Genomic DNA, 15,323 nt, shown 5'->3' with positions numbered 1-15,323 from the left:
TTAGCCGAGCGGTCTAAGGCGCTGCAGTCATGGATTGTGCGGCTGGTCCCGGCGGAGGTTCGAGTCCTCCCTCGGGCATGGGTGTGTGTGTTTGTCCTTAGGGTAGTTTAGGTTAAGTAGTGTGTAAGCTTAGGGACTGATGACCTTAGCAGTTATGTCCTGTAAGATTTCACACACATTTTTATTGCTGATGTTTACCTGCACTAGAAGTTAAAAGTACAATGTCATCATCAAAAGAAACATGGGCCCTGTATGTTACATTAACAAATATTCCTTCTTTGTTTTCCTAGTATGATTGGAAAACGTCCTCTAATAATCACAAGAATGTTTTTGATGGGATGGAATCCCCTTTTAATGACTTCTCTTTCAATTTTGAATTCCTTACTACCCTGATGAAGCCTAAAGCAACCTGTAGCATTGACTTATATATTCATCTGTATAATTATTTAAATTGAAAGCACACAATGTTTCTGTTGGTCTGTTAGTATTCATTTCATTGAAACTAAGTGAAAAACTTTCTAAAAGTCTATAATCTACAGAAAAAATGCTAATTCATACTCATTGTTTTATTTTATAATTTTATTTACAATTTTCAAGTGGTTAGTTCTAAAGTCAATATGTTTCTTTGAAATTAAAATCAAATAGTTTCCCGTTATTGCTGATAACTTTACTGAATATCTTATACATTACTAAATGCACATGTGCATTACATCATTTACAGCCATAACAAATGTTATTATAAGTCATATTCCATCAAAAATGTCTTAATATGTAATTTTTCTAGGGAGTTATGAGTGAGTCCATCAACTGGGATTTGCTTGCATCACAGTACTTTTCTGATGACACCTATAGAGAAGAAATTCGCAAAATGGTGACTGTGAAAGAGGTAATTTCTATTTCATTTCTCTGTACACATTCTGTAATATATATAATGGGTTTTCCACAGATATACCACAAACAAAAAGCCTAAATCTGCAAACTTTGCCCAGTAGTTACATATGTTGGTACTGGTTCATAACTCATGGTGAATGACCTTGAATCTGATAAACACAGTTGAGGGAGAGATTATTTTTAGTATTTTATATTGTACGTTAATGATATTGGTAAATGTTTTATTGTTAGATAATATGAAGCTATTTGGAATTATATTATGGCACATAGTCACATATTTTAATGCACTCAAACATCAGATAGAGTTGTAGTTTATAGTTCAGTAAAAAATTAAGTTTTACATATCATGTTTCTATAAACAATAGTCAGTATGTAATTATTGCCACGTAAACACTTAAAATTACTGTGCAATGTTAGATAGTTGGCAAGAATTCCTTAAATGTCAATATGGATTGCTCCCTGAGGAATATGTTTAAGTTATAGAAGCAGAGGTCATTGCATTTACCTTCAATCTGACTTTAAAACTTGATATACTGTCGAAGAGATTAAATTTCTTGTGCATTCTTGTGTATTCCAAATTTTTTTACCGAAATGTAATGTTGCTCCCTGACTTGACTAGTTTTCAGTTTTTACTTGTTCAGAGTGGAATTTATTTTTATGTTACAATGACTGGTACCTCTCCCTTTTTAAATTAAGGCTGCAGTAGTACTTGTGACACAGTGAACAGGATAAGATTTCATGTGCTCTGCAGCTGTAAAAACTCTAAAAATTTTCTACTACTTTGTGTGTAGAGGAGAGGGGATTAGCCAGATAGTTTTCTGTTTCCCATACCTCCATCTACTTTTAATAACTTGGAAGGTATCTGCATGTGACGTAAATGAACTCAGATTGGTCAGTGCTCAGTACTGCGTTACCTACCTCATATGTCCAAGTCGTGGTCTTCTCATTCCCTCATACAAAAGATAGGTTTCCTACTTTATCCAGACATTTTACATATTCCTAATCTTACTTCCACTTCCCATCTACACTTTGTAGTGTAACACCTATGTTTCATAGTCTGACACGAGCTAGGCAGCTCACTGAAGTGAACCATATACACTGTGTGATTAAAAGTGCCTGGACACCTGGCTGAAAATGATGTACAAGTTCAAGGCACCCTCCATCGGTAATGCTGGAATTCAATATGGTGTCTGCCCACCCTTAGCCTTGATGACTGCTTCCACTCTTACAGTCATATGTTCAGTCAGGTGCTGGAAGGTTTCTTGGGGAATGGCAGCCCATTCTTCACTTGGTGCTGCACTGACAGAGGTATCAACGTCGTTCAGTGCGGCCTGGCATGAAGTCGGTGTTCCAAAACATCCCAAAGGCATTCTATAGGATTCAAGTCAGGACTCTGTGCAGGCCAGTCCATTACAGGTATGTCATTGTTGTGTAACCACTCCACCACAGGCCATGCACTACGGACAGGTGCTCGATCATGTTGTAAGATGCTATCACTATCCCCAAATTGTTCTTCAACAATGGGAAGCAAGAAGGTGCTTAAAACATCAATATAGGCCTTTGCTGTGATAGTGCCACTCAAAACAACGAGGAGTGCAAGCCTCCTCCATGAAAAACACGACCACACCATAACACCACTGCCTCTGAATTTTACTGTTGGCACTACACATGCTGGCAGATGATGTTCCCCACCCTGCCATTGGATCACCACATTGTGTACCGTGATTCATCACTCCACACAATGTTTTTCCACTTTTCAATCATCCGATGTTTACTCTCCTTACACCAAACGAGGTGTCGTTTGGCATTTACCGGCGTGATGTGCGGCTTATGAGCAGCCGCTCAACCATGAAATCCAAGTTTTCTCACCTCGCACCTTACTGTCATAGTACTTGCAGTGGATCCTCATGCAGTATGGAATTCCTGTGTGATGGCCTGGATAGATGTCTGCCTGTTACACATTATGACCCTCTTCAGCTGCCAGCAGTCTCTGCCAGTCAACTGACAAGGTAGGCCTGTACGCTTTTGTGCTGTATGTGTCCCTTCACGTTTCCACTTCACTGTCACATCAGAAACAGTGGACCTAGGGATGTTTAGGACTGTGGAAATCTCGTGTACAGACGTATGACACAAGTGACACTCAATCACCTGACCACAATCAAAGTCCGTGAGTTCCGCAGAGCACCCCCATTCTGCTCTCTCATGATGTCTAATGACTGCTGAGGTTGATAATGTGGAGTATGTGGAAGTAGTTGGCTGCACAATGCACCTAATATGAAAAACGTATATTTTTGGTGGTGTCCAGATACTTTTGATCACATAGTGTAGCATGTGGAAACTGAGATCAGTACTAAGTTGTTGGCCGAAAAGTCATGTTATTACTACAAGTATCATAAGCTTAAATCAGTACCGGTGAGCAAAACCAGAAGATACATAAATTACAACAGAATCAGAGTTCCAAAGTCAAAGTGCAGTTCCAGAAAGAGAAGTAAACGGTTTTATTTTATGATTGGTGTATAAAGACTTCATCACCAAGATTATCCAGTCACTGAGGTAGGAATTTATTTCTTGTAGCACACCATCAGCTGCCCCCATGTAATGCATTTGCCACTGCTTCTGGAGCCATGACTGCTTCTTGCAGAACTATCTGGTGCACAGATACTATTGCCACTGTACTCAGTTGGTTTACATATCTCTGAATGATGGAATATTAGATCCCTCCCCATATTAACCAGCCCATAGGTGCAGCAGTGCCTGCAGTGAAACTGGGACCAGCAACACAGGTAGCCAGGAGACATACGTATCCCTGTCATTGACAGAGTGAAAATTGGGAGCAGGGCCTTGGGGATTTATTTCTCTTGTGACAATTGTACTTTCAGAGCCGAGTGCAGCAGTTCAACCTCCATAACCTTCCAATAGTCAGTTACTATGGTGGTCCTGGCATAGTAAATCAACAGGAGGGGCACAACACCAATGCCCTGGTAGGTGTGGAGCCAAGCAACATCTATGATCAGTGTGTGGAAGTCTGGGAAGTGGTGGTCTGAAACTATGCCAACTGGGAAGCATCGCCTCTATTGTGGCAGTCACAGGTGGTTATTTGAGACTAGACAAGCTTCTATTAGGGGCATAACTTCATTTAGTTGTCATAGCCACAATTGATTATGATGACACACAAGGTGCTTTTGTCCAGCCATGCCTTCAAACAATTGATGCCTCCTATGACCAGTGATGACTCCTTGAGTCCATCCCTGCATATGGCTGGCTGGAGTGACCGTGCAGTTCTAGGCACTACAGTTTGGAACAGCGAGACCCCTACGGTTGCAGGTTTGAATCCTGCCTCGGGCATGGATGTGTGTGATGTCTTTAGGTTAGTTAGGTTTAATTAGTTCTAAGTTCTAGGCGACTGATGACCTTAGACGTTAAGTCGCATAGTGCTCAGAGCCATTTGAACCCTGCATATGGCTGTAGGTGCTAGTCAGACTAAAGGGTCCATATAATAGTACAGAAATGGAAGGAAGAACTGGGCTTGGTGGGTTGGTTGTGGGAGATCCAAAAGGACATAGTGCTTGTGCTTTAGCAGCATTTCGGCTAGACTACATCTGTGTATTGGTGTGGATCAATGTATAGCGAGGAAGCATGTCAGGGCTTCCTCAGAAGTTGCCAACAATATCATCACATTCATAAGGCCCTTGAACATTCTGATCAACTGTTCCACTTCCGAGTCTGATATAGGATGAAAAGGATTTTCAGATTGTAACTGCTGCTGTTACCTAGGCAACACATGGGAAGTTAGAGAGAGCGTCTACCACAAGTACCATATGGCCCACTTGAACAGGCCTACAAAATTGATATTTACAGGATCCTGTGGCTGATTGAGTGTCAGCAGCCATAGTGAAAAATATTGCACCAGATGCCAGATCTGACTGGTTTTGCACACACATTTGGCAGGTCTGGACCTCATGATTGATGTAGGTTCCATTGCCCACCCAATATATGTGATACCTTGCCACTGCCTTCATCATTGACATCACCGAATGTGCCTGATGTTGTAACTTGAGAATATGGGGTTGTAGTGTAATGGGGACCACAAAACCAGCTCTCAGACTAGTCTGTATGTAGCAGACGTATCCCCTGATTAACATTAATTTTTTTGTGCACTGAAAAATAGATCCACAATGCAGGTTCAATAGTTTTGAGGAGGTGTTCCAGTCAACGGAAACATGTCTATCATACTACTTTGCGAAGTGTCAGGTCCTGATTTGTGAGTCTAGTTACCTCCCAGGCTATTACAACTCACCATATAGCAGAGATGCTGAGTCGCGATAGGCTCAACAAAAAGATTCACACGATTATAGCTTTCGGCCATTAACACCTTTGACAGTAATAGGCACACATATACACACATGCGCACACACACACACACACACTCACGCAAATGCAACTTGCACACGTCTGCTGTCTCAGACAACTGAAACCGCACTGTGAGCAGCAGCACCAGTGCATGATGGGAGTGGCGACTGGGCAGGGGTAAGGAGGAGGCTGGGGGAAGGATAGTATGGTGGGGGTGGCGGTGGGTTTCCTCTAGATGACTGATAAACAAATTAGCGTATCAGGGTATTATACGGTAACCCCTGAACATGCTGTGAATTTGTTTTTATGCATTACCCCTGTAAAGAAAAGTAGTTAAGCGTAAGGGTGCAGTTTGCCAGGTGTATAAGGAACGAGGTGGTGGGTTTGGAGTTGGTTGGAGACTGGGATTGGTAATATTTTATAGAGCCAAGGCTACGAGCATGGGGTATGTTTGTGTATAGGGGGAATGGCACAAACAGTGATGAGTAGGGATCCAGATGGCAGTGATATAGACTTGGTTGAGAGATGGTGTAGGAACTGGTATGTGTCTTTGGAATGACAAACTAGACTGTGGGCAATGAGTTGGAAGTGTCTGTCAAGAAGAGCTGAGATTCTTCCAAAGGGAACTAGCTACAATGGGGTGTCCAGGATGATTAGGTTTCTAGATTTTGGGAAGCATGTAGAAAATTGGTGTGCAGGAGATAGTTGGGGGTGAGGAGTAAGATGAATTTGGGGTGGTGATTCTGGAATGAACCTAAAGCTTTGAGTGGGGATTGGAGGCTTTGCTGGACTTCTGGATTGGGATCACTGTAGTAGGACTTGTGGATGAAAGAGTCATAAAGTTGGTGGATGCTCTGTCAGGTGATCACTGTGGTTCATCACAACAGTGGTGAAGCATTTGCCCATGGAGAGGATGATTAAATTAGATTCTATCTTCTGGGTATGAATAGCTGTTTGTCCCCCCTCAAAATATTTTTGTTGTTGGGAAGAAATCTAGGAAGAGAGGCTGAAGCCAAGTTGGAAATAAGGAATTCGTGGAAGGTACAAAGGACTGATTAGTTGGGAATGGAGGAGAGTCATTGTTGGTTAGAGGTATGAAGTGAGAGAGGCAATGTTTGGTGTTTGATTTTGGTTAGCTTTGGTTTGAAGGACTGGTGGACAGAAGTATCTCCACTGTTGTAGGGATTGTGAGATGGAAAGTAGATTTTTGAGGAATTCAGCATCACTGTGATGAAATGCAGTGAGACCTAAGAAGCACTGATGACTGGTCCAGGAACTGGCAATTGACCCTGAACAGAAAAAACAGAGATGGTTCAGGGATATGGGTGCCACAGAGTTGTTTCTCTAGTAATAAGTTAAGAGAGTGGTAAAATCTAAGAATTTGAAGTTCACTGTGAAGAGATGTTTAACATCCGGAGAGGGGAATTTTTACAGTTAGGCCATTAGGAAAAATTCCATGGGTTAGGCAACATTTAAGAAAGGTTATATGGGAGTGGGTATTACCTAGGGATAGGAATACTTTTTTGAATAGACATAGATAGATGTGAACAGAATCCATTTGAGACAGGCTATTGCTGTTGGGGGAGGAGGAGGAATGTATGTGGCCTTATGAATGGTAAGTATGAGTAGACACTGTAGGGGGATGTTGCAAATATTACTGGGTAGTGAACACTAGAGATAAGAAAGGAAAAACTGAAAGTAAACACATGAAATAAACATGGCAAATACAGAAATAAACACATGGGACAGCTGTAAAGGGGTCCTCGGACAACAATTTAAGGGTTTGGGAAGTGAATCCACTCAAAACCCAAACTTCTTGTCTCTATGTTTGCATTGAATATATCTTCGCCATGTGGACCCAGGGTCAAGACACACTATCTTCAGTCCTCTTAAGCCTCAAAACTTCTCACCCATCCCTTCATCTGGCCCTTCTCAGCTGACCGTGCCATCTTCCAGGAAATTGATCTCCACTTCCCCACTGGCTTTGTCCAAATCTCTGTTCGTATTAAGGTTGGGTTGGGTTGTTTTGGGGAAGGAGACCAGACAGCGAGGTCATTGGTCTCATCAGATTAGAGAAGGATGGGGAAGGAAGTCGGCCGTGCCCTTTGAAAGGAACCATCCCAGCATTTGCCTGGAGTGATTTAGTGAAATCACGGAAAACCTAAATCAGGATGGCCGGACGCGGGATTGAACCGTCGTCCTCCCGAGTGCGAGTCCAGTATTTAACCACTGCGCCACCTCGCTCAGTTCTTATTAAGGCTACTAACCATCAACAATATCTGCATTTTTATACCTGCTATCTCTCCCACATGAAAGAAAATCTCTCGTGTAGTCTGCACTGATAAGCAGTCCCTCCCTCAATATGTTAAAGGTCTCTTCACAGGTGAGCATTACTCCCTCCCCCCCACCCCTCCCCAACTCCAAACCTATTCTGCAAACAGATTTCCTATGTCCTATCCATACACACTCCTGATCCTCCAACTATGCCCAGGAACCAGCTGCAAAGGAGCACCCCATCAGCATCAACCTGGACCATGACAACTGAACATTATCATTTTCCCCTGCTTTGACCACTTATCATTGGGTCAAGAGATGAGGAAGAACCCATCTCAGCCTGTGCCACATGATTCTAACTTCACACATCCTGCCCTCACACCCTTCTCTCCACTTTCTCCTTCTCCTCTGTACTACCTCCCCTCCAAATCCACTCCTCCATTCTGCATTGTGCACAACCCCCTTTCCTGTGGGCAGAAGGAGCTCGCCAGTGTAATATCCCCTCCATGTGCCTACTGCCTCTGTCTCCCTACTGTCGGCCAGTCTTCATCAGTCCTCTGTCCCAGTCCTTTCTCTCCTCACTCCCCCCCCCCCCCCCCCCAACAAAACTCCCTCTTCAGTCAAGCTGCTGTGCTGGCACATAGTAGTCATATAGGACTATGTGGGTATGCAGGTGTATTTATGTATATTGCTCTCAAGGAGGATTCATCCAAAAGCCAGCAACATTTACAGTCCATGCGGGTATGCAGGTGTATTTATGCATATAGCTCTCAAGGAGGATTCATCCAAAAGCCAGCAACATTTTCAGTCTTGTTTATGTGCCTGTCAACAGGTCAGCTCCTCTACTATTCAATGAGTTGTTACCTTTATGCATTAAATTCTCCCAGTGATTCTCCATTACCATAATTCTCCATAGTATCTTTTTACATTTCCTCCTGGTTTCATTGCTAAATCACCTATATTTCTGGCTTCATACTTTCCCTTAAATTCTTCTAATGTTTGATTCTATCATTTCTAAGCACGGATGACTGATGAATTAGCTGTGGCTTTTTCATCTCAAGACTTTTCTGTAGCTATAGTGACAGTTCCAGCCTAACAATTTTCTGCTTTGTTAGTCCTTCTGGTCTTTTTCTGAATTATCACTGCTGTTCTTACTTTTACAGTAGCTATAGTCTTCAAGAATTTCTACATTGTTCGTACTTTCTCAATTTGTCATTAAAATTTATCATTAATATTACTATAGACAATCATTGATAATATGCCAATATTTGTAACTATAAACAATTTATTCTTATTTTTTAATAAATAGCGTTACTTAAAAAATTTACCTGTTTGAGATTAAAATTATCTATTATTTTCATTAGGATGCATTCCGAGCTGGACAGCATTTTGCGAAGCATTACCCTCAGAGTTTGGATCGTGTCAATGAACTGAGAAGAGAGTCACAGGTCACGGATGCAGGTGATAACAGTAAGGAGGTAAACAGTTCAGAACCAGTTAAAACCAGTGCAGGCTCTTTAAATGTAACTTTAATGTGTAAAGACAAAGGAGTGTTCACGTTTCAAAAACAAAACGGAAATTCAGGTGCCTCCTCTAAACAGAATTCATCACTTGATGTGTCAACACCATCTGTAAATAAACAGGAAACAGTTAATGTGGGAGAAGTGTCACATGTGCAGAATAACATTCAGGAGTGCTGTAGAACTGTTAGTGGAAACATAAATAAGTTAAACAATGGTATTCCATATACTCATAGTGTGGTATCAAAATTAAGTAGCAACATATTATCAGTGAACATTGTTAACCAGAACCTGCCAACAACCAAAATAAAGGAATTGCTGAGGGATCTGAAACTCCTAGAATCTTGGAGGAAGAATAATGAAGACCAGAAAAAGAAAGGTGAGAATAATATATGTGTGTCCTAAAAAGAAGTAACTGTATTTGATTCACAAGCATGTGGCACAAAATTGGTATTGTAGCATGAGCAACTTTCCTATGTTTATTGCTTATGTCTAAGATGCTTTTGTCAGTGTTCTTATTCAGGGCTTTGATCTCTGTCCTTATATAGCAACAGAGCAGTATTAGTTTTTCTGCAGGACACTTAGATGACTCACCTAGTTGTGTTTGCCATAGACTTTGAGCAGTGCTACCTGACAGAGTTCTGAATTTAAGATCACTGCTTGTAGCACCTGATGCAAATGACTAGGTAAATCAGCATAGTGTTGTACAGAGAAATTGAGCTGTCATGCTAGGATAACCTCAGAATATGAAATTATCAGGTGCTGTTGGTGATGTTTTAAAAGCTATTATGGAATTTATGTACTGTTGAAATATTCATATTCAAAGTATGTAAGGCACTACTTCATTCTGACATTTTGAAATAACCGCAGAATGAAAATGTTTTTTTGTTGATTTTGTCCATGGATCATACTTTACAATGATATTAGCAGACAAACTCAGCATTGCCCAAGTATTCATTTTTCCAATTTTCTATAGAAACAAAAACTATTATTGTACTGTAATATCAAAAGAATTGTTTCCATGTGTTTGTGGAAACACTTTTGAAATTATGAAACAGTCATACAAATAAATTTGTATAATGTACAAATGTTTAAGTACAGTATATCTGTATGCTGGACACAGCTGCTTCGCATGTCTAAAGTGCGATTTTGCAAACATCTCTACGGCAATGCTTCTTCATAGTTCTGTGAATGGTTGCTGTTGTCACCTACAGCTGTAACATCACCCATGATGCAGCATTTTTTCACACATCTCAGTGTTTATGACATCATATCTTTTGAACAATATGTTGTACAGTGATATATTTGTATAGGAGATTAGATTAGATTAGATTAGATTAGTTTTCGTTCCATAGATCCGTGCTGAGGAGATCCTCGTGGATGTGGAACATGTCATTTTTTTTTTTTTAAGCTGAAATAACAATACTAATAGTATGAATATATACATTACATCATTTGTTTCTATTAAAAAATTCGTCAATGGAGTAGAAGGAGTTGGCCACTAGTAAGTCTTTCAGGCTCCTTTTAAACTGATCTTTATTTGTAACTAAATTTTTTATGTTTACTGGCAAATTATTGAAGATGAGTGTTCCTGAGTAGTGGACCCCTTTTTGAACTAAAGTAAGTGCTTTTAAGTCCTTGTGCAGATCATTTTTGTTCCTGGTATTGTATGTATGAACTGAACTGTTTGTTGGAAAAAGAGATATATTATTTAGAACAAATTTCATTAATGAGTAAATATACTAAGAGGCAGTAGTTAGTATACCCAGTTCTTTGAAGAGGTTTCTACAGGACGTCCGTGAATTTACTCCACAAATAATACATATTACACGCTTTTGGACTCTGAAAACTTTTGTTTGACTTGAAGAGTTACCCCAAAATATTATACATATGACATTATGGAATGAAAGTAGGCAAAGTATGCAAGCTTTTTCATTTTTATGTCGCCTATGTCTGCTAACACTCGAATTGCAAATACAGATTTGTTAAGGCGTTTCTGCAGTTCTGTGGTGTGCTCTTCCCAACTGAATTTATTATCAAGTTGTAATCACAGGAATGTAAGACTGTCAACCTCTTCTGTCTGCTCTTCTTTTTATTTTATGCATATGCTGGGTGGAAACCTCTTACAGGTTCTGAATTGCATATAGTGAGTCTTTTCGAAGTTTAATGTCAGTGAGTTGGCTTTAAACCATTTATTAATATCCATGAAAATATCATTAGCAGATCTTTCTAGAACTACACTTGACATACTATTTATTGCAATACTTGTGTCATCTGCAAACAAAACAAACTCTGCTTCTGGCAGTGTAACTGATGAGAAATAATTAATGTACACAAGAAAAAGCAATGGCCCTAAGATGGATCCCTGTGGGACACCACATGTAATTTCTTCCCATTCTGATGATGACTGATGACTTAATTCACTAGTCCCTTGCACTGACACCCTTTGTTTCCTGTTAGTGAGGTATGACTTGAACCATTTTGCAGCACTGCCCGTGACACCATAGAATTCTAATTTACTTAAAAGGATGTTGTGGTTCACACAATCAAATGCCTTTGACAAATCACAGAAAATACCTGCTGCTTGTAATTTGTTATTTAATGAATTAAGTACATTTTCACTGTAGGTGTAAATAGCCTTCTCGATATCAGAACCCTTCAGAAATCCAAACTGTGTTCTTGATAATATGTTATTTGTGGTCAGATGGTTGAGCAGCTGCCTGTACATTACTTTTTCTAAAATTTTTGAGAATGCTGGCAAAAGTGAAATCGGTCTGTAGTTTGATGGTATCTCTTTATCCCCTTTCTTGAATAGAGGCTTAACATCTGCATATTTTAGCCAGTCAGGAAATGTCCCAGTTATAATTGACTGGTTACACAAGTAACTTAGAATTGTGCTAAACTCACAACAACATGCCTTAATTAACTTTGTTGATATTTCATCGTACCCACTAGAATGCTTTGTTTTTAAAGATTTTATTATGGACGTTATTTCTTTTGGTGAAGTGAGTGATATATTCATGTATTGAAGCTATTTGTGAAGGCTAGTTTCAGATAATCAAGGGCATTATTTACTGATCCTGAAAGTCCCATTCTATCAGTAATGGATATAAAGTACTTGTTAAATAGATTTGCCACACTATGCCCATCAGTTACTAATGTGTCGTCTACCCTTAGTGCTATTTGCTCCTGTTCCTTTCTGGTTCTACCAGTCTGCTCTTTCACTATATCCCATATTGTTTTTATTTTGTTCCCTGACATTGCTATCTTCTTCTCGTTGTGCATTTGTTTAGACGTCTGAATTACTTTTTTTAATGTTTTACAGTATTCCTTGTATTTAGCTAAATCATCAGCATTGGAGCTATTCTTAGTCGACAGATACATTTTCCTTTTTGTCTTACAGGAAATCTTTATTCCTTGTGTAATCCATGGTTTTATTATAGACTTCTGTTTAATTTGAGTAACTTTTAGAGGAAAACAGTTTTCAAACATGGTACTGACATTCTTCATGAATGTGTTATACAGTCCTGGAAATGGAAAAAAGAACACATTGACACCGGTGTGTCAGACCCACCATACTTGCTCCGGACACTGCGAGAGGGCTGTACAAGCAATGATCACACGCACGGCACAGCGGACACACCAGGAACCGCGGTGTTGGCCGTCGGATGGCGCTAGCTGCGCAGCATTTGTGCACCGCCGCCGTCAGTGTCAGCCAGTTTGCCGTGGCATATGGAGCTCCATCGCAGTCTTTAACACTGGTAGCATGCCGCGACAGTGTGGACGTGAACCGTATGTGCAGTTGACGGACTTTGAGCGAGGGCGTATAGTGGGCATGCGGGAGGCCGGGTGGACGTACCGCCGAATTGCTCAACACGTGGGGCGTGAGGTCTCCACAGTACATCGATGTTGTCGCCAGTGGTCGGCGGAAGGTGCACGCCGTCGACCTGGGACCGGACCGCAGCGACGCACGGATGCACGCCAAGACCGTAGGATCCTACGCAGTGCCGTAGGGGACCGCACCGCCACTTCCCAGCAAATTAGGGACACTGTTGCTCCTGGGATATCGGCGAGGACCATTCGCAACCGTCTCCATGAAGCTGGGCTACGGTCCCGCACACCGTTAGGCCGTCTTCCGCTCACGCCCCAACATCGTGCAGCCCGCCTCCAGTGGTGTCGCGATAGGCGTGAATGGAGGGACGAATGGAGACGTGTCGTCTTCAGCGATGAGAGTCGCTTCTGCCTTGGTGCCAATGATGGTCGTATGCGTGTTTGGCGCCGTGCAGGTGAGCGCCACAATCAGGACTGCATACGACCGAGGCACACAGGGCCAACACCCGGCATCATGGTGTGGGGAGTGATCTCCTACACTGGCCGTACACCACTGGTGATCGTCAAGGGGACACTGAATAGTGCACGGTACATCCAAACCGTCATCGAACCCATCGTTCTACCATTCCTAGACCGGCAAGGGAACTTGCTGTTCCAACAGGACAATGCACGTCCGAATGTATCCCGTGCCACCCAACGTGCTCTAGAAGGTGTAAGTCAACTACCCTGGCCAGCAAGATCTCCGGATCTGTCCCCCATTGAGCATGTTTGGGACTGGATGAAGCGTCGTCTCACGCGGTCTGCACGTCCAGCACGAACGCTGGTCCAACTGAGGCACCAGGTGGAAATGGCATGGCAAGCCGTTCCACAGGACTACATCCAGCATCTCTACGATCGTCTCCATGGGAGAATAGCAGCCTGCATTGCTGCGAAAGGTGGATATACACTGTACTAGTGCCGACATTGTGCATGCTCTGTTGCCTGTGTCTATGTGCCTGTGGTTCTGTCAGTGTGATCATGTGATGTATCTGACCCCAGGAATGTGTTAATAAAGTTTCCCCTTCCTGGGACAATGGATTCACGGTGTTCTTATTTCAATTTCCAGGAGTGTATTTTTCATTCATGTCATGAGCACTATAAACATCTTTCCAGTTCATATCTTTGAGCAGTTTTCTAAAACACTCAATTTTTGGTTGATTGACTACTCTCCTGTACTCTGATTTAGCAGTCTTGATAATCTGCTTCGAATTTACATCTAAAACAAGGAGCATTTACAACAGGGTTTATGATATGATTTTGTTCCTTTGATTTGTCTATAAAAATGTTATCAATGGCTGTCCTTGAGGATTTAGTGATCCTAGTTGGAAAGTTTACAGTGTGAGTTAGATTGAAAGACAACATTACTAACTGCAGTGAATGTTTACTGGAAGATTGCATTAGAAAATCTGTATTAAAGTCACCAGCAATCAAAATTTCTTTGTTTCTTCCTGTTAAATAACCCAAAAGAGCTTCTAGATGATCTAAGAATAGATTATAATTTCCTGCAGGTGCTCGGTAAATAGTTATTATTATATAGGATCTGTTTATGGAAGTCTACTTCTGTTGCACATGCTTCTAGATGCTGCTCTAAACAGAATTTCTTAACGTCAATGTTCTGGAATTTATGGCAGTTTTTGATAAATGTGGCAACTTCTCCTCCATCCATATCCACTCTGCAGAAGTAGGAAGCTAGCTTAAATCCTGAAATGCCTAACATACCTATATCAGTGGTCACTTGATGTTCAGAGAGGCAGATTATGTCAATTTGGTTAGATGAATTCATTTCATCGATACAAATGAGTAGTTCATCAACTTTATTTCTAAGTCCCGGAATGTTCTGGTGTAATAAAGGTAACTGATACTGCATACTAATTGGATTGTAACTGCTTTGGCGAAGATGAACTGGCAGTTTATGATTACTTTCTGTTAAACACTGTTTAAATGGAGGCTGTATGATAAAATCCGACTCCTGTTCATCTGTTTTCTCAAACTGAGTGTGTCTGCCAATCTCTCTTAAAACTCGTTTTCTTTCCCCCTTCCCTATCCTAAAAAAGGCATCCCTCTGACACCTGTGACCACTGGTATTTTACCACTTGTGCCAGTGTCCCCCCTTAAATTTTCTGCAATCAACCCAGACAGTTTTCCCTTCCCTTTCCTATTGAGGTGATGGCCATGCCTAGTGTAGTCCCACCTATCGATAGCATCGACAGGAATCAAACCATCCTAAGCAGCCACTCCAACTCCAAGTTCACCCTCCCTATGGAAGAGTTCAAATGAAGCCGATCATGGCGTCTCAACACAGACACAAATCCCACACTTGTAAGCTTCGTTGCTGATGCTATCTTCACCAGGTCACTCTATATGGAATATTCAGAGTCTCTGCCAATGCTATTTCCCGGACCACCCACTATAACCACG

The 15,323-nt window shown here is 41.3% G+C and overlaps 1 protein-coding gene across 3 annotated transcripts in view; it reads left to right on the top strand.

Annotated features, from left to right (window-relative positions):
* LOC126199378 (protein ABHD18) overlaps positions 1-15,323 on the top strand; it is a 211,304-nt gene that overhangs the window by 105,724 nt on the left and 90,257 nt on the right. For all 3 annotated transcript variants that reach the window (XR_007540163.1, XR_007540162.1, XM_049936294.1), the window contains 2 exons: positions 785-886; positions 8,880-9,414. Coding sequence is in view for 1 of the 3 variants with exons in the window: in XM_049936294.1 (XP_049792251.1) it covers positions 785-886; positions 8,880-9,414 (637 nt within the window). In the remaining 2 variants the exon portion in view is untranslated. The remainder of the gene's footprint in view (positions 1-784; positions 887-8,879; positions 9,415-15,323) is intronic.

This window comes from Schistocerca nitens, chromosome 8, assembly GCF_023898315.1.
Source record: "Schistocerca nitens isolate TAMUIC-IGC-003100 chromosome 8, iqSchNite1.1, whole genome shotgun sequence".
In the NCBI taxonomy this organism is placed as follows: domain Eukaryota; kingdom Metazoa; phylum Arthropoda; class Insecta; order Orthoptera; family Acrididae; genus Schistocerca; species Schistocerca nitens.
This window is presented reverse-complemented; position numbering and strand designations above follow the sequence as displayed.